This window comes from Podarcis bocagei, assembly GCF_964188305.1.
Source record: "Podarcis bocagei genome assembly, chromosome: 12".
In the NCBI taxonomy this organism is placed as follows: domain Eukaryota; kingdom Metazoa; phylum Chordata; class Lepidosauria; order Squamata; family Lacertidae; genus Podarcis; species Podarcis bocagei.
Window position 1 is genome coordinate 33,028,894 of NC_138137.1, and position 24,400 is coordinate 33,053,293.

The window sequence follows — 24,400 nt, forward strand, 5'->3', positions numbered from 1 at the left end:
AAAAAAGGTTTTCAACTCTGCTCTAAATACGTATAATTACTAAAGAAAATAGCTTCCAAAAATATTGTTGTTGTTTAGTCGTTTAGTCGTGTTCGACTCTTCGTGACCCCATGGACCAGAGCATGCCAGGCACTCCTGTCTTCCACTGCCTCCCGCAGTTTGGTCAGGCTCTAAATACGTATAATTACTAAAGAAAATAGCTTCCAAAAATATAGCTTAATAATTAATTAATAATTAATTGGCAGTTTTCAACTAAGTTTTAATCAGAGACCTACTGAAATCAATGGACATAACTTAGTTGTCTTCATTATTTCAGTGCGTCCACCCTAAGTAAAACTTAAGTGACTACCACCCCAATCTATGTACACCGTACTTGCAGCGCAAAAACACAGCACCAATCTAATGGTCATTAACGTATAAAAGGAGGGCTCTTGCTCCTGTCAAAACACAACAAAACATTCTCCTGATGAATCGGCAATGACCTGAATGAAGATATTAACAAAAACAGACAGACAAATGAGACAATCCCCTTGCCCTATCCGCCCACCATACTTTGATATAGCTAGCTACATAGATAGGTATCATACAGTGGTACCTCTGGTTACATACTTAATTCGTTCTGGAGGTCGGTTCTTAACCTGAAACTGTTCTTAACCTGAAGCACCACTTTAGCTAATGGGGCCTCCTGCTGCCGCCGTGCCGCCGGAGCATGATTTCTGTTCTCATCCTGAAGCAAAGTTCTTAACCCAAGGTACTATTTCTGGGTTAGCGGAGTCTGTAACCTGAAGCGTATGTAACCTGAAGCGTATGTAACCTGCGGTACCACTGTATATGTATTCAATACTGTAATCCCTGTATGGGATAGGGAATTATTCTACACTAATGCAAACAACGTTACCAAAGCATTCGCAATCTCAGCAATCGCCCGTTTTTTCAGACACAGCTGGAAGTTGGTGGGAAAGCATGAAGAAGGAACCAGAGGAAGCAGCAAGACTGGAAATGGGCTCGTAATGCAAAGTCTCACTAACTACCTCCTCTCGGCCCATCAGTCTTATTAATATAGTTCCATAAAATGGCTTTGTTTTACATGAGGAATGTGGCTTTGTATGTTTCTTTTTACACTGCAGTCCAGCTGAGAATTCACACCTTCCTTTAGCCAAAGCCAGCCTTCCACTGCTCTTGCTACGGGTCTTTCATTGGCTAATAAAACCCCGTGTAAATTAGGCTTGTGCCTACATTTCACCTTTGTTTGTTTCTTTTCATTAATTAGCCATCTCACACAATGCACTAAAAGGCACAGTAACAAGCCTTCTGCTAACTAGTAACATCTCCTTTCTGGCTATGTTTTCTTCCCTCTGCTGTTTAAAAGCGAGGCATGCCATCATCTTCTTCCAAGAGTTTTCTCTCAATTTTATTTTATTTATCTCTTAGTAAACAAACAAAGATTTCATCAGAAGATCCCAGAGCGATGTGAATTAAAGTTTGAGTCATTTAAAATTAACCACAGGCATAAGAAAATAGAAAACAGAAGCAATAAAGTTGAAAAGCAGAAGAGAATCCTTCATATCTAAAATGCCCAAGTCAATAGAAAGGTATCAAAAAGCTTGCAATGCAGCTGGCAAGCAAACCTCCTTAGAGAAGAGGGGTCAGGGGGCCACCACAGAAAAGGCCCTCTCCTTTGCACAGGGTGCTTCTACTAAAGAGGGTACTTGGAGCAGGGCCTTTTTAGATCTCAAGACATGCTGTGGGTATCGGAAGAGGTCTCCTTCGTTCATTTTCTTTGTATGCTGCTTTTCCACACACACACACACACACACACACACACAAAATCATGCTCATATCAGTTTACAACAAACACTGCAAAAACAATTTCATAATAACATAGTAAAAAGGTAAAGGGACCCCTGACCATTAGGTCCAGTCGTGGCCGACTCTGGGGTTGCGGCGCTCATCTCGCTTTACTGGCCGAGGGAGCCGGCGTACAGCTTCTGGGTCATTTGGCCAGCATGACTAAGCCGCTTCTGGCAAACCAGAGCAGTGCACGGAAACGCCGTTTACCTTCCCACCGGAGCGGTACCTATTTATCTACTTGCACTTTGACGTGCTTTCGAACTGCTAGGTGGGGAGGAGCAGGGACCGAGCAACGGGAGCTCACCCCGTTGCGGGGATTTGAACCACTGACCTTCCGATCGGCAATTCCTAGGCTCTGTGGTTTAACCCACAGTGCCACCCGCATCCCAATAACATAGTAACCATTCCATATCAACACAGCAAAACAAAAAACATAATAGCGTGCAAAAAAACCCCACCCATATTTCAATACTATACAGTGGTACCTCGGGTTACATACGCTTCAGGTTACATACGCTTCAGGTTACATACGCTTCAGGTTACACACTCCACTAAGCCAGAAATAGTACCTCAGGTTAAGAACTTTGCTTCAGGATGAGAACAGAAATCATGCAGCGGTGGCGCGGCAGCAGCAGGAGGCCCCATTAGCTAAAGTGGTGCTTCAGGTTAAGAACAGTTTCAGGTTAAGAACAGACTTCTGGAATGAATTAAGTACTTAACCCGAGGTACCACTGTACATATAACAAGACTGCTTAAACAACATGTAGCATCCAATAGCAAAAATAACAAGGGAGCTTCACAGTTTCATCTTAGTCCTAGGTTTTCTGAAAAGTGCAAGAGGGGAGAGTGTGCTTGAGGGGGTCCTGCGTGCATATTTCCCAGAAGCATCTGGTTGGCTGCTTCAAAAGCAGGATGCTGGACTGGACGGGCCATTGGCCTGATCCAGCAGGGTCATCTTACGTTCTCATGGTCTTACTTTGGTTCCCCCCAATAAAATTCCATATCCTCCACAATTCAAGCCCCAAAGAGATTCGGACCCAGCAAGTTCCAATCCAGAAGCCATATCAGAAACATGAAACGGCCGTTCATGAAAATATTCATGAAAAAATATTCACGAAAAGCCATTCATGAAAATATATGGTTTTGATTCTGGCAGCTGACAAGACAAGTGGTGGATTGCCCCAAAAGTAGCTGCTGTTGATAATATATTTAACATACTGATTTGTGCTTTGCACTTAACCAAGATGTTAAAGAGACTCTTTATAAAATATTCCGCCAGTGTGATGCAGATGGAAAACAACCTAAGGCTACTAGGAAGGAGGTTGAAACGTATCTCATATAAAACACATCATTATGCATTAAAGAAACTTTCCTTCATCCAAAAAGAACGGCCAAGCAGCTGGAGCTGTACTCCAGGAACCACATAAAGTTTTAATTAAATTCATTAAAAATTCTTTGTCTCTCAGCGAGTTGCGGGGGTAGGGCAGATAGAACGACTTAACAATGGCCGAGGTACAATCCAGTTTGTCAAAACTAATAACAGCACAAACGCCTTTGGTTACATGGAGATGCCGGAGGGAGGGGGGAGTGCAGGAATTACTATGAGTATCATGTTTACTGCGCTGTAATACTTATATAAAAATTATTGCAAGATGTGGCCGGTCCCTGGGAAGAGACTGCTATTCAGCAGATTGATAAAAGCAGTTGCTAACGAAGAAGGCACCGTTTTTCAGCTGACATAACTGATCTGGGATGCAGAGAACAACACTGTTTCTCTTAAATGGGAGGACACGGAAATAGATTGCAATTGTGATTAATTTGTGTTCTACGGCAAAGATGCATCATGACCGAACCTTTTACATTAGGCAGCTTTCTGCAAGGATGGCAGCTTATAACCAGCGCTCTCTTTTTCTGGGGGTACTCAGTACTGGCACCTTTTCCTAAAAATAAAGGTAAAAATTAAGCACCGCTTATACCTGTCAACTGGAATTGGGGCACCCATCTATTTTTAGGTTTTCTGATGACAGGTGGGAAACCGGTAGTCCTCCAGACATCAATGGACTCCAACACCCTTCAGCCCCACATGGGAGGGCCAATGGCCAAGGGTGATGGAAGTCGTAGTCTATCAACACCTGGAGGTCCACGGGTTAGCTACTCCTGGTTTAGGGCAATCAAGAACCATGCAGGTAAAAACAGCCAGCAGTGTTGCTAAGGCCGAAAATTTGGACCATTTAAAACAGAGCCATAAAACTCTGAAATGCACAAGTCTGGAATACACATGAGAACAGGCATTTTCAATGGTGGCTCCCTGTTTGTGGGATGTTTTCCAATAGGAAAAGCGTGGCTGACGCCATCGCTGTCTGTCTTTAGGTGCCAGGCAAAAGCTGTTTTTTAAATTACCCATGCTTATAGATTTTAATCAGCAGGTTAGTTAGACATGTTTGTGGCTTTCGTTCGGTCTCATTTACGTGGGGTGGGTAGGCCTTGTTTCTTTTAAATATATCATCGGATGAGCATTTTATTATTTTGTGCACTGCTGTTTTTATGCATTTGTTATTCTGTTTTATTGTGTGCAAAAATTTAATATTTTAATAATAATAATAAATATTATAAAAGTGTGACTGTTTGATTTCATGAAAAAGAAACATTACCAAAACAGTTATTGTGTGTGTATGTCTGTGCACACATACAAAACCTGTTCTCATGTGTGCTGATTCAGAAGTAAAGCAGAAGAAAATTCCCACTGAGTTCAACATGACTTTACTGCCAAGTGAACACATAAACAATTATAGATTTAAACACGTGGGTGATTTCGCTAGAAAGCTTTAACCACCTAAGAATGAGAGGAGAGAATCTTTGCACAGTGACTTTCATCTGTCAAAAACAATTGTGTAAATGACATGTACAAAGTAACAGGGTACTAATGGAATAGCCAGATTAAAGATTTATTAAACAGGACTTTTTTTTTAGACTATCACATTTAATATCTGATTTTTTTATTTAAAAATATCATCTTGTGTTTTTTCCATCTTATGCTGATATTAATTACATTATAGTAATGTCATATTGCAGTTATAAAATACAGTTGGAAGGATGCTATTTATTTTCAGGTCCTTGTGGGGGGGGAAATGAATTAGTAAACACTTTAATGGTGGGGACAGAAAGCTGGCATTTCCTCAATATGATCAAGAATATGGCATATATAGGAGGGAGCCTCTACTATCATTTTGGGCAGGTGGCCTCTTCTGTTAATGAGCCAATTTGAGGAAACTATTAAGCCTCTGTGAAAAACTAGGGCTATTTCCCTAAGCCATTTTTGAGCTATAGAACTCATGCTACTGAGCTGTAGGACATAAGCCTTTTCAGCTGGCTCAGTTGCACATATTCATTTGCCCTAATGATAACATTAAGTACATGAAGCGAGCTGCAATGAGGCCCCAGAGACAAATATTCTCTTACTCCTCATTCTAGCCCGGTTCACGTCCTTAAAAATTCCAAGGAGCCCATGTAAAACGGGAGTTTAAGTGAAGAGCAGGAAGGCTGTTGTTGAGATTCAGAATTACAAATCGATCTAGAATATGAACTTGTCCATCTCCGATGCTTACCTCCATTACAATATAAGCACCATCTTAAAGCTTGTACAGCAGTTTGAGCCAATGCATTTTCTTCATACTAGGTAGCTTGCGGAGTTTGGTCTGTACAATGGACATCTGCTAGAAAACACATCCCCCAAGTCCTTCTGCTGGGGATGCAGGTGGGGACGCACAACCACCAGATAGATTGGAAGGAAGTATAGTACAGATTGAGGGACTTCTTGAGGATTGGAATGGTGTGGTCAGAGGCAATTGGACATCATCATAGTCCCTATCATTAAAAAGCACTATGTGGAGTGACACTGCGGGAGTGGGGGCAAGGAAAACTTTGTCCGCGTCTGGTGGAAATGTTGTAAAGCAAAGGATTTCTGGTGTTATAGTGGTTACATTGCTAGAATATATTTTATTCTATGAGTATTAGAACCTATTGGATCCTTGGGTTTTTTTCTATTGAGCTATATTTTTATATTGAGCTATAATTTTATCTTGTAATCTGCTCTGAGATCTTCAGATGAAGGGTGGTATACACATTAGATGGATAGAAAATAAAATATCCCATAAGACAAAGGCATCAAACCCAAGGTTGTTTTTTTATATTATGACACTCAGTAGGATAATATATGTGAGAGCCTGGAAAAACATCCAAAAGTGAAATAAAATGGATCTTGTAAGGAAATGATGGGAACAACCTAACAGGCCAGGAAGCTCCTGACTCCTTGCCCTAATCTTGGACTGTTTAGGATGGAAGCACGACTTCTGGTTTAGCTAGTCTCGCCTTTCCTGTCACCTTGATACACACATGTTATCGCTACACTTAGGGAACTACCAGCCACATTTAAACTCTTGTTACATCAGAAGCCCAGAATAACCCTGCACCAGGTTTACTTGCCCATATACAGATGTGTAAGACCGCTTAGATCATCTGGGGATATTATACTTGTGGCAGATTATACTGAAGAATATTAGTGGCATCCTACAGAATATCACAGAGCAGTTCCCCCCAAACAGGCATTTTGCACCATTGCCCCTGTACTCTGGAATGCCCTTCCTTCTACAATCATCCACCAGTTTTCTGATATCTTCTAAATATGAGGAGGGGGGTGTTTCCAGGCTTTCCCTGACCTGTAAGACTTGGACCCTGTTATTACTGCCCATATACTATTGTTTTGGTTTCATATTTGCTCTTATTATACTGCTTTATTGTTTTTACATCGCATTTTTGCATACCACTAAGAGATCTTTAAATATTAAGTGGTCTAGGAATACTTCTAAATAATTTTTTAAAAAAGGATTTACATTTTCAAGAACTCAGAAGAAATCTTCCCGCAGCTATTGCATGCACGCGGCCCGTCAGAGAAGCACCTACCATGTTCTCATTCACATCGTGTTAAAGGAATAGTTTGACATGTGAGCTGCTGATGGCTCAGACATGCTGGGCGCTTTCTCGGCAAAGAAAGAAAAATGCTTTCCCTTCCCCAGCTGGGGTTCTATTTGCATACAGGTGTCATGAGGCTCCCTCTCCGAATAACGCAGCACAATGCTGGTTTCAGATGTCAGGATGCGAGGATGAGGGCAAAGGCACAGCAGAAATGGCTTGCAGCTAGTTATGAGACCCGGAGGTCAAGGCCATTAACTCGCGTTTGGGGCCAATTGTCACCAGGTGTCCCAGAAGCTCATTTGGTTTAATGCTTTGAACTGGGATGCCAGACTTAACGATTGGATTGATAACCACCCTGTGGGGAGGCTGAATCTACTCCCTAGGACATAATGACAGAGCTCTCTGGTGTGTGTGGAGGGGGGAGAAGGGTTCGCCATACCGCCCGCCCCCCGCCCCATCCTTAGCAGAAACCAAAGCAAAAGACTCATCAGCAGCAACAAGGAGTGGAAGAAAAATAGAATCCTAGAATTGTACAGCTGGAAAGGGCCTCCGATGATCATCTAGTCCAACCCCCAGCAACATAGGAATCTCAATTAAAGCTCTTGGAGAGTCTGCAATTGGCCACATGCCAGGCTGTGTCCACCTGCAGGAAGATTAAATCAAACCTCCAGCCACACAGAATAATCTCAGGAGTGCCGTCAAGCCTGTCAGGAGTAAACATGGACCAATGGTACCAAACAGTATGGGAAACAGCCTTACTAGAAAAATTAACCAATAAACTGAAACTGACACGGGGACAAATAGAAGAAGACGCCTTCTTCTTTATCAAATACACAGCCCAACAAGACAATGACAAAAATCCACCAGCAGCATACAAATCAATATGGCTAACCTGATCCAAAACACCCACCCACCGCACTCACACACGAAAACAAAGACCACCACAGCCAACCACAAATGAACAACCGCACCCTAGGCCAACCCCAACCTCTCTCACCACCAAAGGAACACAAGTGAACAGCAGAGAACCTGCACAAGCAACGCTGACACCAAACCCCACATATATTAAGTAAAATAGAAACATCGCCACGTGACCCCACCCCACCCATCTTTCCCCCCCCCACCTCTTTCCCCCTTTTCTTCCCAATGTCTCAACAAATGAAACTGATTTGTAAAAATGTTACATGGGGGGAAAAATATATGAGAGAGAGAGACATTAAAAAATAAGTGCCGTCCAGCAGGTAGGCATCTCAGAATGCGTTTTAGAGGACAAGATGCTGTCACGCCCGCTTCCTTGCGTGAGGCTTATTTGGGTTCCTTTTGCTTGACAGCAGCATTCTTTTCCTCATCCAACAAGTATGTTATTGCACATTTATGGGAGTGACTCTCCGTGCTGAATTTTGGACCTTTTTGACAATGCTTGTTGACTGATACTCCAAACAGCTGAAATTTATACATATTGATGCAGCTAATGCATCAGTAACTACAGTATCCCTGTCATTCTGATCAATTCAGTTAATGGAGTTATAACCAATTCCTAGTGCACACTTCACTCTATAAGAAATAGCTATTTAATGGGGGAGAGTGTCGCACAAATATTAAGAAATCTTAGGTTTGTTATTATATTTTTTCCCCAATAATGTTTATTAAGTTTCTTACAAATATAACACATACTCAAAAACCAATAAAGAAAAAATAAAAATAAAGCAAATAAAGCAAATAACAACGAAAGATATAACAACAATTACACAAATACAATGCAAATTAATAATTGACTAAACTTCCAACCTCATAAACCTATTACTTGACTTCCTCCAATCCCTCCCATCTGAATTTCCTTGTAACTAAAAGTAGCAGTTATTCTAAAAGTGACTGGATTGAAATGTAACTTTGAACAGAAGGAGGAAATGGATAGCAGGACACAGAATAATGAACCACAAAAGTATTTCTATATATATATATGGCAGCTATGAAGGTGGCCAAATTTAAAGAAAGATAGGGTTCGCCACAACTCTGCTAATTAGTCTGCTATAGTCGCTAGAGTATTGGATTTGGCTGAGGGAAACCTGAATTCAAATCTCTGTCTGTAGGCAAACCTCACTAGATCAGTCCCTCTCAGCATAGCCTCACAAGATTGTTGTAAGAATAAGTCCTCTGAGGACGGATGTGAGTTGATTTAGGGAAGGGCTGCAACCCAGTGTTAGAGTATCTGCTTTGCATTGTATCTAGGTTCAATCCCCAAGATGTCCAGGTACAGCTGTGAGAAACCCCTGTCTGAAACATGACAGAAAGGCTGCCAGTCAGTGTAGACATTACTAAGTCAAATGGGCGAGTGGTCCAACTCAGTGCAAGTTTTCTATGTTTGTTTCACTGCAAAAGTTACTAAGAAATCTTATAATAAACAAATAATAGAGGAAGGCTGTGATACATTTTTAAAATTAACCCCCCTTGTTTTAAAAATGTATATCCTGCCTAATTTCGAAAGAAACTGTTACATCCAAACATTACACAATATTAAAATACCTCGCAATCGCCATTCCTGGCTCTAATCATAAGATCAGAACATTAAGGTGCAAAGCCTAAGCCACCACCATTTCCAAAACAACCATTAAAATGGAAACATAAGAAATAAACATGACGGGGAGACTAAATCAGACAGACGCCTTTCTAAAAAGCCCTGGTGACGGAAGCCTGGCACAGGGTGCGAAGGTCTGACAAGACAGATAAATAATTGTTATGTAGATCAAGGCAACATAAGAAGAGACCAGCTGGATCGCCCTAAGGATCCATCTTGACCAGTATCCTTTCTGCCCCCAAAGTGATCTTCAGAAGCACAGCACCTTTGGATGTGCATTAAGAAGAAGAAGAAGAGGAGTTTGGATTTGATATCCTGCTTTATCACTACCCAAAGGAGTCTCAAAGCGGCTAACATTCTCCTTTCCCTTCCTCCCCCACAACAAACACTCTGTGAGGTGAGTGGGGCTGAGAGACTTCAAAGAAGTGTGGCTGGCCCAAGGTCACCCAGCAGCTGCATGTGGAGGAGCGGGGAAGCGAACCCGGTTCCCCAGATTACGAGACTACCGCTCTTAACCACTACACCACACTGGCTGTGCTGCAGGGCTGGGGAAGCTGTGGGCTCCCACATGTTGTTGGACTCCAACTCCCATCATCCCTGACCACTGGGCCAAGATGCCTGGGGCTGATGGGAACTGGAGTCCAACAACACTGGAAGGGCCACAGCTTCCCCTTCCCCTGGTATACCGCCAAATTATCATGGATAGAGCTGTCCACCTCTATGAAGTTGTCCAATTCCCTTTCAAGAATAGCATAATAAATCTTGTTCTATCAGAGAAAATGCATGCATTGTAACAACAGAAGTTTATGTCTTAATAAATGTATTTGTCTTTTAAAATACCACAAGATCCTTTTTAGAGCTCGCTCTCTCCTTCCGGAACAACAGATCTAACAGAGCTGCCCTTCAAGAAATCGTTACCAGGCAAGAGGAAGGCACGGCCACTCCTCACCCATGTGAGCCACAGGTTAAGTGAATGACTATATTTGCCTCATGCATCTGCTCCTTTTGCCATTAAAATTGCTCACCGCCCTTAAATAATTGGGACAATGCCGTGCTTCCATATTCAGAACTGCTCCCGTCTTCATGCTTAGTCAGTTTCCTCTGATCGCCTCCTCCACCACAATGTCAGTTTTGACATACACCACTAGAGGGTACTCTTTGTAAGTTTCTGGAGTAAAGAATAAAACACACTCCTCCAAAAAAAATATCCAGGTTTCGAAAGAGAAGAATATGCTTGTGCCATCTCTGAAGGCAAATTCTGCCGTTTCACACCCAATCTTGCACTTGGGGTTTAGATTACAGTGGTACCTCGGGTTAAGAACTTAATTCGTCCTGGAGGTCCATTCTTAACCTGAAACTATTCTCAACCTGGAGGTACCACTTTAGCTAATGGGGCCTCCCGCTGCTGCTGCGCGATTTCTCGTCTCATCCTGAATAATAATAATATAATAATAATAATTTATTATTTGTACCCCGCCCATCTGGCTGGGTTTCCCCAGCCACTCTGGGCGGCTTCCACAGAAACCAAAAAACACTAAAATATCATACATTAAAAGCTTCCCTGAATAGGGCCGCCTTAAGATGTCTTCTGAATGTCAGGTAGTTGTCCATCACCTTGACATCCGATGGGAGGGCATTCCACAGGGCGGGCGCCACCACCGAAAAGGCCCTCTGCCTGGTTCCCTGTAGCTTCGCTTCTCGCAATGAGGGAACCGCCAGAAGGCCCTCGGCGCTGGACCTCAGTGTCCGGGCAGAACGATGGGGGTGGAGACGCTCCTTCAGGTATACTGGGCCGAAGCCGTTTAGGGCTTTAAAGGTCAACACCAGCACTTTGAATTGTGCTCGGAAACGTACTGGGAGCCAATGTAGGTCTTTCAAGACCGGTGTTATGTGGTCTCGGCGGCCGCCCCCAGTCACCAGTCTAGCAGCCGCATTCTGGATTAGCTGTAGTTTCCGAGTCACCTTCAAAGGTAGCCCCACGTAGAGCGCATTGCAGTAGTCCAAGCGGGAGATAACTAGAGCATGCACCACTCTGGCCAGACAGTCCGCGGGCAGGTAGGGTCTCAGCCTGCGTACCAGGTGGAGTTGGTAGACAGCTGCCCTGGATACAGAATTGACCTGCGCCTCCATGGACAGCTGTGAGTCCAAAATGACTCCCAGGCTACGCACCTGGTCCTTCAGGGGCACAGTTACCCTATTCAGGACCAGGGAGTCCTCCACACCAGCCCGCCCCCTGTCCCCCAAAAACAGTACTTCTGTCTTGTCAGGATTCAACTTCAATCCATTAGCCGCCATCCATCCTCCAACCGCCTCCAGGCACTCACACAGGACCTTCACCGCCTTCACTGGTTCTGATTTGAAAGAAAGGTAGAGCTGGGTATCATCTGCATATTGATGGACACCCAGTCCAAACCCCCTGATGATCTCTCCCAGCGGCTTCATATAGATGTTAAAAAGCATGGGGGAGAGGACGGAACCCTGAGGCACCCCACAAGTGAGAGCCCAAGGGTCTGAACACTCATCCCCCACCACCACTTTCTGAACACGGCCCAGGAGGAAGGAGCGAAACCACTGTATAACAGTGCCCCCAGCTCCCAGGAGCCCCCAGCTCCTGAAGTAAAGTTCTTAACCTGAGGCACTATTTCTGGGTTAGTGGAGTCTGTAACCTGAAGTGTCTGTAACCTGAAGCGTCTGTAACCCGAGGTACCACTGTACTTCCGCAACAAATAGATTCATGTCGCTATTTTATTACATCAATATATACTTTAAGGAGACAGTGCTTTGGCACCTCTGCCAGGCAGCAAGATCAAATGTTAAGCAGTAAGTTAGCTTATTGGAGGGCTGAGCTAAATGTAACATTGGCTATCCATGAGATCTCCCATCTTTCTCAGTTAAGGGGGGGGGGGGTGAGAGGAAGAGAGCGCTTTGGGAGCAGACCCATGTGGCTGGAAGTGAAGAGATTTATCCTTTCAGCAATATCAGTTTATTGACCTGAATTCCTACCCACCCACCCCCACCCCGTCCCCCAAGCTGCTGCTTGCCCTCAAAAGAAAAACATTCAGGCACCAACAGTTTGTCTTACGGCAGGAAGAGGGAGCCACTAGCCCTCCAGATATTGCTAGACTCCAATTCATCTTCCCCAGGGAACACGGCCCATGGTCAGAAATGATGGGGGCAGTAATATAACTCCTTGATGGACCAAGCGTCTTTTGACAATATGAGATTGCTGCTGTTTTTGTTGTTCTTATGTATTCTGTGTTTTTTATATTGTAATTTTGTGTTGTGGACCGCCCTGTGACCTATGGGTAAAGGGCGGTACACAAATTTAATAAATACAACAACAACAACAACAACAACAACAACAACAACAACAACAACAACAACAACAGGCGTTTTAGTCCAGCGACATCTGGGGAGCCCCAGGTGCCCCATTCCTGCTCCAAATATTTATTCTGCTTTGCTAACTCATTATGGTAATTACCTTGAACAGCAGATAAAATAAAGGCTACTTCAGAAGGCACATCGATTCAGTAATTATATGAGTGCTCTAAATGATTTGCTCAGCCTTCCCTGAAGTATTGCCCTCCAGATGTTGTGGGACTTTAACTCTCCCAGCCAGCAGGGCCAATGGTCAGGTAACAAAGAAAGATCCCTTGTTGAGTCAGGTCCTTGGTACATCTCATACAGTACTGGGAAGGTCTTGGAGACTTGCAACAGGATGCCATGATCCACAAGGACAAGTGTTCCTATGTGTTATGGTGTGTGGATGATGATTTACTAGTGAAAGAGAGGAGCCTTTTCAGAAGTATCCTCGTTATAATCTCAATGTGACCTCTGTGTCTCAGGGATTTTGAAGGAACAGTGAGGTCAAGAGGCATATCTACAGCATCTCAAATTATACACCGAGCCAAAAATGACATGTCATTTCTTCCCCTCAAATAAAGGAAGTTGTAGGTTTTCCAACAAAAAAATACATTATTCCGTGGAAGGAAGTAGGATGCTGAATAGACCAAAAAAAAGAAAGTGGAGGAAAATGATATGTCTTTTTGATGACTCAACTACTTGTTCAGAAGCTGCCAGGCAGCCTCCAGCTTCCACACCTCCAGCATAGACAGAATAATGAAACAAGACAGATTTTCTAAGCTATATCTCCCTTTTAGTTTGGAAGCCATCAGGAAACTGCTGAAGATAAAGAGCTTACTTGCACCACAGATCTGTTTTTTATTTTTTTATTATTTATTGAACATATATCCTGCCTTCCCTCGAGCCCAGGGCAGCAAACATACAGCATTTCAAAAGAGAAACAAAGCAAAAGCTTTCTAAAACAGTCAAGACACTCTTAAAAACAAATAAAATTAAAATATCCAAAAGCAGTTGCAGTCTTCTCTCCATCTAATTAAAAGACTTTGGATCTTTTCATAAAACCCTATTCAGGTCTTCAGAAGCAAGCGGTATTTGGAGGGGTGACGCGAGGGAGGAGAACGAGGCCAAGGTCACTTGTCCCTTATTCCCACACCACCACTGCTGCATCCTATGTGATCCACTCCTCGGTGCTGTGTATAGGTTGAGGCTACCAAACGGGCATAAGCAGGATGAAATCTTGGGCACTCAAGGCTTCTTCATGCTCACAGGGCTTGTGTGTGCATGTGGAAGGCTGCCCCGCTGAAGATCCACCTTCCAACCACTGGAAGGGCGCAGAGTGTGGGGATATGCCAGAGTATGCTCACACTCTCACACAATTATCTCCGTATGTTTTTGAACATCTGAACAGCATTAGTGTGCTGAGTTAACCTGGAGGTTAAAGTTGCAATCCCATGCACGCTGACCTGGGAACATACTCAACTGATCATGCGGACCAGCTACCGCTAAAATCTCAACAAATCCAGTGTAATGTACAAACATGTGTGCTATTGGAACGAAAAAAATGATTTCCTTGAAGACAAAACCAAGACTGCAGCCAGACGCAATTCCTAAGTCATATAGGTTGCTGCTACAATTATTTTGTGAATAATACAGTTATATATTATTGTTGTCAATGTGAACTAACTCCATCTGAAGCACAATCAGTAGGACGTCATTGATGTTACTGTGTCTGCCACTAATAAACCTTCCACTCTCCCTCTCCAGAGAGGTTAAATGTGACATAGAGTAAAACAACATAAAACTCCACACAGGAGCATACATGAGATAAAACAAAAGTAAATAGTAAAAATGGAGGCAATACATGTCAGAAAGAATTGATAGACTCCCAGCTCAGGAACTCCACCACAGTTGACTGAAATGGCTTCCAAGTAACTTGTCCTGAGGCTGGAAGCTTTTATTGCAAAAGAGACCACCCTCCAAATCACATACCAATTACTTCTTTGTAACAGAAAGCTTGCTATGTCTTTCACTTTCTAATACCTTTATGGTATGCGACATTAAAGTGATCATTGATCAAAGTGAGCTTTTTTTCTTCACTCCAAACATCTCAAATTCCACTGAAGAAATGGTAGCTGCTTTACCTTCAGATCGATGAGTAGACAAAGGCGTCTGCGTCTCCTTGGAATAGGACACCACTTCCCGAGGCAAGAAGTCCACCTGGGTGATTTTTGACACGCCCAGTTTGTGTAGGCGGCGGCTAGAACAAGCAAACCAAAAGGCTGGGTTAGGTACTGGAGTATGCCGTCAAAAGCGCTATGGCGCTCAGTCATGAACACAAGAAGCAGCCTTATAGTGGGGTCAGACCATTAGTCCTTCTAGCTCAGCATTGTCAATGCTGACAGGAAGTAGCTCTCCAATGTTTCAGGCACTGTACTTCTCAGTAGAGGCAGATTTAGGGGAGCACAACCAGTTCAGCAGCACTCCAAGCATCGGAGGCACTGCAGAGGATGTCACAACTATTATTTAGAATGGAGGATGAGAAGCGGAGAGGGGGTGGATTCTGGCGTTGCACAGGGCGCTGTGAAATTTGAGACCCCAAGGTCTGCCACTGTTTCCAGCCCTACCTGGAGATGCTGGGGACCAAACCCAGAAGCTTTTGCATGCCAGGCCTTTGCTCCACCGCCGAGTTAAGTCCCTTCCCCAGTTCCCACAGGATGTGGGTTTTTTTCCCTTAGGAGCTTAACTTTGCTTTCTCTCGCGGGGGTTGACACTGATGCTGCAAGCTAGAAAAGTGCTGTTTCTACTCCGTTTTGCTTTAAATCGAACTTTCAGCAAAAAATAAAAAATAAAAATGACCTGGCAGTATAGCAGCCACTATTGCTAGTGCTGCAACTCGTCAGTTTTTGAGAAAGGATTTCATAAACGCTCCCAAATGACTCTTTTTCACAGCTCTGAATTTGCCACTGTGCATTAAGGCAATGCACACTCCAAAGCATCAACCACAGTCTGTTCGCAGGATGTGCGAAGGGCGTCATCCAACCTTGCCAGAATCTTTTACTGCTGGATTCTAAGAGCTGAACCAGACAAGAAACCATTCATGCAATCGGGCATGCGGGGAAAGTGCTGTAAATTTGGTGGTGGAGCACATGATCTGCATACATAAGGCCCCAGGTTGAAACCCCAGCTTCTCCTGTTATGGCTGAGATTGCCTCATGCCTGAAACCCTAGAGAGGTGCTGCCAGTTAGTGTAGGCAATATGAGCTAGATAGACCAGTGTTCTGACTCAGTACAAGGCAGCTTCCTGTGCAAATTATTTTAAAAAATAAATCGCAGTGCAGGAACACCCCCCCCCCGCTTTCCTGATCTGTGTCAGGGCCCCCATGCCTTCCCCTTACTTTCTTCCCCCCTCCAAAAAAAAAATGCTAACTTTTGTGAACAGCATTATGCTTGGTTTGTCCTTAATAATCAAAAGATAAAAACAGAAGTTGCTTGACATTCTTAGGATAACACTGGTAATGATACTGCAGTCCTGTCCTCAAGATGGACAGGATATTTCTTGCACTACTTCTCATATTGTGAGCCTATACATTATTATGTGGAAGCAAATATCCCTGTATAAAATGGGGCTCGTTCCCAAAGTAGGTGTGCACTGGGCTGCAGTCATATTCTGCTCCTCGCCCACCACTAATCCAATAAAAAAATAATTTATGTATGTAACCAATACCTATCCAAAGGCAGTTTTAAGGTTATTTGTAACACAACCCAAACATAATCTCAGAGTGGGGAAGCCCGGGTTCAAATCCCAGCTCAGCTATGAAGCAAACTTTGGGACAGTCACCTCTGCTCAACAGAAACAACCTCACAGAGCTGTTTCTGAGCCCTCTGGAGGAAGTTCAGTGCAAAAATATTACATCAATGTATTATATATCATGGTACTGAAGAAGCCAACGTTATGTAAATTGTATTAGCTAATTTATTGGCTGCAACTTTCAAAGGGTTAATGGGCTAAAAGGAAATAGAAATATGATTGATGTGATATTAATAAAATACTTTGAACAATGAACAAGTAGGGGAAATCTGGGGGCTGCTGGTGATGTGAAAGACATACATGTTGATAGCACACACCTACAACATGCATGTTACTGTTTCCACAAACATGCTTTTCTAACATTTCATCTCCAGTGAAATGAAAATGTTTCTTTTGAAAACATCAAGAGCGCACCGGACCCTGGATGTTTTCACTAGCCAGAAGTAGTGACCATTTTCAGAAAGCTTCGCTTCCGTTTTTCTCAGAAGAAGACGGTCCTTCCCCCAAAAAATTTAAAGACAAAACAAAAATAAGAGTACTGAATGACGCTGAGGATTTGGCACACACATACACGCAAGGAGAAAGCTGACCAAGGAAGCAACTTCAACATAACCAGTGCAAACAAAGTCATAGTATAACAAGAGGGAAAATAAAGAACGAGAGTGGACATATACCCAAGTTCAGAGTCAGACTGAAGCTGCAGCACTGAAGGGTCTGTGTCCCACTGCAGGGTCCTAGCGAGGTTATCAGCAGCACAGCACAAGGGGAGGAAGAAGAACACACAGAATTAACTGCAATGACGGGCTGCAGGGAGAGGAACAAATCACTTCGTCGTTTGCCTTATGCTGTAAAAGCACAGAACACAACTCCAAAAGTACAACAGAGAAACACAGGCAATATCACAGAATATCTACTGTCAGACAAGAGCAGGTAATTCCATCAAACTCTCTTTCTCTGTCAAAACTGGAGAATGTTATGCTAGCAAGGACAAGAGGCTTCCGACTTTTGCTCAGCTCTGCTTCACTTCAAAAACAACCACCCTGAAAGACAAGGTAGGCCTCAGCTGCTTAACTGATGAATATACTGTATTTTTCCGTGTATAAGACATAGCTGTCAACTTTTCCCTTTTCTTGCGAGGAATCCTATTAAGAATAAGGGAATTTCCCTTAAAAAGAGGGAAAAGTTGACAGCTATTGTATAAGACTAGGTTTTCCCCCCTAAAAAATAATTTCCAAAATTTGGGGGCGTTTTATACACAGATAGATCTTTCCCCATTTTCTTAAATCATAGTCCCCAAAAATAGGGGGTGTCTTATACATGGGGCGTCTTATAGATGGAAAAATATGGTAATCCAGAGCAGATGGTGTTAAATGTGGACTTTCCCCCCACCCACCCACAGTGAAGAAGCTGCATCCAATTCGTAGCTCAACATCAAGGTCAACGGGGAAGCCCTTGCGCTTGCTGGAGCTCCATGAGTACACTGGAGCACCCATGTGCTGAAGTGCCCTGGAAAGAGCGTTCTGCAAGCAGGTCGCTGCATGCAGGTTTGTTGCACCAGAGGCACAAAAGGCTACATTTGGGAGGGCAGGAAATCTCTGCATGCAACACTCAGGGTGTCTGCATGACACGTGGCGTGCATACCAACTAACAGATGATCAGCATTGCCAGCTATGGGTTAAGAGGACTGAGCACATTTTAGGCAGGTAGGAGAGGAAATCTGGAAGCACAGCAATGAAAGTGCTTCCTCCAGCTGGGATCTGGATTCCCAGCATTAGGACCAAGTGATCTCTCCATTCTCATTTCAACTAACAGATGGATTTGAGAAACAAATGAATGCAGAAACAAAAAGTGCATTAAAAACACTATAATTCTATACATACTTATCTAATACAATGGTACATCAATGAAATTATTAAAATACAGTGGTACCTCAGGTTAAGTACTTAATTCGTTCCAGAGGTCCGTTCTTAACCTGAAACTGTTCTTAACCTGAGGCACCACTTTAGCTAATGGGGCTTCCCGCTGCTGCCGCGCCGCCGGAGCATGATTTCTGTTCTCATCCTGAAACAAAGTTCTTAACCTGAAGCACTATTTCTGGGTTAGCGGAGTCTGTAACCTGAAGCGTATGTAACCTGAAGCATATGTAACCTGAAGCGTATGTAACCTGGGGTACCACTGTAGTAGGTTATAAATAATCGTCCTCACTACCTACTTAGTTCAAAGGCAGTTAGTAACTAGTTGACTAACGGGCTACATCTAAGGACACATGAATATACGACTTTGTTTTATAAATTGATTTTTCCAGGACCTGATCTTTTTTTAAAAAAAATGACACAGTGTAGTAGTCTTGTGGCGGTTCCAACCTGGGAAAGACCACAACTTGCCACATTGCAATTTTTTAAGGTGTTCAAGGATACAAGCTGGGAACATAGTGAAGTGATCCTAAAACTAGTAGCAGCTGGCGAGGCAGTGCAGGTGTCACATATGAAAAGGGAGAGAGAGGGGCAGGGGCAAGGCAATGGAGAGCTTGGCGTGGGTTGGCCCCACCACTGTGCCCACACCACTTTTGTACAGTAAGCTAGCTTGCACCCTTCTCTTTCCTCCATTCATAATAATAATAATAATAATTTATTATTTATACCCCGCCCATCTGGCTGGGCCTCCCCAGCCACTCTGGGCGGCTTCCATAAAAACCAAAAATACAGTAAAATGTCACACGTTAAAAACTTCCCTGAACAGGGCTGCCTTAAGATGTCTCCTGAATGTCAGATAGTTGTTTATCGCTTTGACATCTGCTGGAAGGGTGTTCCACAGGGCGGGCGCCACTACCGAGAAGGCCCTCTGCCTGGTTCCCTGTAGCTTTGCTTCTCGCAGTGAGGGAACCGCCAGAAGGCCCTCGGCGCTGGACCTCAGCGTCCGGGCAGACTGATGGGGGTGGAGACGCTCCTTCAGGTATACTGGACCGAGGCCGTTTAGGGCTTTAAAGGTCAGCACCAACACTTTGAATTGTGCTCGGAAACGTACTGGGAGCCAATGCAGGTCTTTCAAGACCGGTGTTATATGGTCTCGGCGGCCGCTCCCAGTCACCAGTCTAGCTGCCGCATTCTGGATTAGTTGTAGTTTCCGGGTCACCTTCAAAGGTAGCCCCACGTAGAGCGCATTGCAGTAGTCCAAGCGGGAGATAACCAGAGCATGCACCACTCTGGCGAGACAGTCCGCAGGCAGATAGGGTCTCAGCCTACGTACCAGATGGAGCTGGTAAACAGCTGCCCTGGACACAGATTTGACCTGTGCCTCCATGGACAGCTGTGAGTCCAAAATGACTCCCAGGCTGCGCACCTGGTCCTTCAGGGGCACAGTTACCCCATTCAGGACCAGGGAATCCTCCACACCTGCCCGCCTCCTGTCCCCCAAAAACAGTACTTCTGTCTTGTCAGGATTCAACCTCAATCTGTTAGCCGCCATCCATCCTCCAACCGCCTCCAGACACTCACACAGGACCTTCACCGCCTTCACTGGTTCTGATTTAAAAGAGAGGTAGAGCTGGGTGTCATCCGCATACTGATGAACACCCAGCCCAAACCTCCTGATGATCTCTCCCAGCGGCTTCATATAGATGTTAAAAAGCATGGGGGAGAGGACAGAACCCTGAGGCACCCCACAAGTGAGGGCCCAAGGGTCTGAACACTCATCCCCCACCACCACTTTCTGAACACGGCCCAGGAGGAAGGAGCGGAACCACTGTATAACAGTGCCCCCAGCTCCCAGCCCCTCAAGACGGTCCAGAAGGATGCTATGGTCGATGGTATCAAACGCCGCTGAGAGATCCAGCAGAACTAGGAAACAGCTCTCACCTTTGTCCCTAGCCCGCCGGAGATCATCAACCAGTGCGACCAAGGCAGTTTCAGTCCCATGATGAGGCCTGAATCCCGACTGGAAGGGATCCAAATGGTCCGCTTCTTCCAGGCGTGCCTGGAGTTGTTCAGCAACCACTCGCTCAATCACCTTGCCCAGGAATGGAAGATTTGAGACTGGGCGATAGTTGGCCATCGTGGCCGCATCTGAAGATGGTTTTTTAAGAAGCGGTTTAATAACCGCCTCTTTCAGCGGGTCTGGGAAGGCTCCCTCACGGAGGGAAGCATTCACCACCCCACGAAGCCCATCGCCCAGTCCTTCCCGGCTAGCTTTTATAAGCCAGGATGGGCAAGGATCCAGGAGACAGGTGGTTGGTTTCACTCGTCCAAGCAGCCTGTCCACATCCTCGGAGGTAACAGATTGAAATTGATCAGGCAAGCGAAAGGCATTATCAGGGGACACATTTCAGCCAAGCAAAGACATTTAAGGAAAGTGTGAAGCAGGGCTGCTGAAGGACATGGTTATGGCACAGAAAAACTCCCAAGGGCCAGACAGAGAGGCTTAGAGGGCCACATTCCCCTGCCCTCGAGCCAGAGGTTCACCACCCTGAACTAGACCTGCCTTCCGCAACCTGACGCACTCCAGATGTTTTGGGCTACCACTCCCATCAGCCCCCACCAACACAGCACTTTGAAGAGCCTGTGTAGTGTAGTGGTTAGAGAGCTTGGTTAGAAGCTGGGAGACCTGGGTTCAAATCCTCACCCCCACCAACACAGCACTTTGAAGAGCCTGTGTAGTGTAGTGGTTAGAGAGCTTGGTTAGAAGCTGGGAGACCTGGGTTCAAATCCTCACTCAGCCATGAAGTTCACTGGGTGGCGTCATGCCAGCCACTGCCTCACACCCTAACTTACCTCACATGGTTTTCGTTAGGACAAAATGGGGAGGAAGAGAACCACATATGCCACCTTCAACTCCTTGGAGGATATAAGAGGTGGAATATAAATTTAACAATAAATTTTAAAAATGTAAAAAAAATATCACTTGCATCTTGGACTGAGTCAGTTGGGTCAATGTGCACGTAAGTGTTGACTCTACCCACACAACTATGGCAAAGAAAATTGGTTGAAAACTCATTCCAGCGCTGGATTTAGGGACAGTTGCCCATGGTCCCATCCTGGAAAACAACACACTAATCTGTTTCTTTTCCTCAACTCCCCCATCTGCAATAGATTCAAGAGCATGCCAGAAATGTAGGTTTGCACAATAAAAGTGGATTAAAGCACACTGTCACTCAAACATAACAAATCCGCTTCCATTTTTTAATAAGCAGGATGAATGACTTATTAATGGGGAACGCAGCACAAACAAATCAGGATGAATGCTCAGTGTCATCTAACTTCCCCACTATCAATTCCAAATGCTCGATGAAAACCAGACACAGTCTAACACCAGCATAAGATTTGTGTGAGCTAACCAGGAAGGACACTCAACAAACAGGTTGCCTAGAGGAGTCCCTATACATGCCTCCTAGCTAAACACAGAGGGACTGACTTCCTGCACAAAAGTGCTATGAATTGATTGGACTGCAAATGGGACAATCACGCTAGATGAGCTCAGTTCCTATTAGTTACACTTTGGAGGGCAAGAGCAAGGGCACTGGCCACACGCTGACACATCGAGATGAAACAATCAATATTAAGTCCATTAAAAGAATAAATAAATAAATAAATAAATAAAAGGGACCTTGCAACGGGGCATGTTCAAAAGGATTTGAGCTGTAGTAAGGGAATCCTCCTGGGTGACTTGGTTGAAAACTTGCCCAGGATTTTGTGTGTCATTGGAAAGGCATTTTTGAAAGTGATGCCTTCAAAATAAAAATACTAAACTACACAGACAGCCAGTAAGATTTTGCTCTGGTGGCTATGCATCAGCAGAGGCCGAATCTCTTCCTCCCAATACTTCTACCTAATCTGAGTGATGAAAGAGGAGGGGGCGGAAGATGCCAAGCACTTTCTGTGCCTAATGTGTTAGAGAAGTTGCCTAGATGAAACTGAAACAAAGTGGAAATGATCTGCCTAACACTGCCAAGGTCATTAGCGAAGAAAGTGTGATTTGCCGAATATGCGCCAGCTTCTAATGTCATGAGTATCGGGGGACCACTTATACCTGCACACCCAGGATACTTAGGGGGGGCGGGGGACACGCAGCTTGCTCAAGGCAGTCATTACCCCTTTGCTCCATCCTCTTTCAAAACCTGTCAAGTTTCCCAAGTGACAAACAATATTCCGTTAGGGAGAATTCCATTACTGTGTGATTAAAGGAAGAGCTGGGGAACAGAATCCTCAGCGGACAAAGGCAATTGAGGTTACCGGAGGACAATGTTGCCTTGTATAGGCTTTGCACAGGTTCAAATGTCAGGTCCGCCTTTGCCGGCTCCCCATTTCAGGCTAGCTAGCACTGACCCTCTTATTCAGGGACTACCATTAACAGCTGGTTCAGGATCTGCTCTGCACACGCCTTTCTGCTTGACAGGACTCCACGATCATCTTTTCCAATGCTCCCCCTTATTAAGATTTTAAAAACAACCACAACTCCCTGCATACATTAGGGGGAGGTTTGCTATAAGTCTAAACACAAACACGCAAAAGTGAATTTTGTAACAACTGTTTCTCAACTGCTTATTGGATTCCCACCCCCTTTTTGAGTTTCTGGCTCCCCATGTCTTCTCCTGCAAAATGCACGTGGCTTTTGTTGTTCCTTGTAACATTTTCCATGGGTATCCAATGGTAAGTGACACCTTTGATTTCCTTGGGGCCAATGGATGTTGCCACCTCTAAAAGAAAAGCAGACTAATTAAAGCTTTCATGAGTAGATTAATGAGTACGACAGGGCCATTATCCACCCGAGTTCAGTGACAGCACATTACATATTAATACAGGATTGAGCAGAGACTCAGGTTGCTAAGTCACACTAGGAAGCCCCCTTAGGGAACAAGAGCGCCCCCCCTCAAAACCATACCATGAGAAACTTACTAATGAGAACTACAATCTAGACAACCAAACTCTACATATCCTTGAGGAATGAGAGTGTGACTGTTTTTAATGATGCCACTGGCTCACATGCAAAAAGACTAATTAACCAGAGGTTCCTGACTCTGTATCTGGCACACACCCAGAACCAATCCGTGCTTTTGTGATGGTCATACAAACCGAAATTCACTATTCACGTAAGCTCATGTGTCCAATAGGGCTTGCTTTCCACCAAATGCTCACAGGATTGAGGTCGTGACCAGCAATCCCATGCACTCACTCTAACGTGGGAGTAAGTAAACTAACCCCCACACTGAGTGAGACATACAAGTAAAGATATATTGGATCAGACTGCTAGACGGATTTATTTCATGAGTTTCTGTTTAGAGCACCCTTTCTCAACCTTGGGTCCCCAGGTGTTGTTGGACTACAACTCCCATCATCCCTAGCTAGCAGGACAAGTAGTCAGGAATGGCGGGAGCTGTATACCTAAAGGAGCATCTCCACCCCTATTGTTCAGCCTGGACACTGAGATCCAGCTCTGAGGGCCTTCTTCTGGTTCCTTCATTGCAAGAGGTGAGGTTACAGGGAACCAGGCAGAGGGCCTTTTCGGTAATCGAAACCGCACTGTGGAACGCCCTCCCATCAGATGTCAAACATATAAACAGCTACATGATTTTTAAAAGACATCTGAAGGCAGCCCTGTTCAGGGAAGTTTTTAGTGTTTGACGTTTTATTGTGTTTTTACTATTCTTGTGTTGGGAGCCATCCAGAATGGCTGAGGCAACCCTGTCAGATAGGCGGCATATAAATAAATAATAAGTAATTGTTGTTGATGATATATAATATCTGGAGACCCAAGACTGAGAAAACTGGTTTAGAGTACATACCAAATATTGCCATGAAGAATAGTTGGAAAACCTGGGTCCATATAAATCAAGCACTAAT

General features: G+C 44.3%; 1 protein-coding gene across 6 annotated transcripts in view; it reads right to left on the reverse strand.

The window, feature by feature from the left end:
• The window catches only part of DYNC1I1 (dynein cytoplasmic 1 intermediate chain 1), a 234,983-nt gene that overhangs the window by 145,713 nt on the left and 64,870 nt on the right, over positions 1-24,400 (reverse strand). For all 6 annotated transcript variants that reach the window (XM_081164604.1, XM_081164609.1, XM_081164605.1 and 3 more), the window contains 2 exons: positions 17,243-17,302; positions 14,902-15,017 (listed from right to left, as the gene is read on the reverse strand). In XM_081164604.1, the coding sequence (XP_081020730.1) occupies positions 14,902-15,017; positions 17,243-17,302 (176 nt within the window). The remainder of the gene's footprint in view (positions 1-14,901; positions 15,018-17,242; positions 17,303-24,400) is intronic.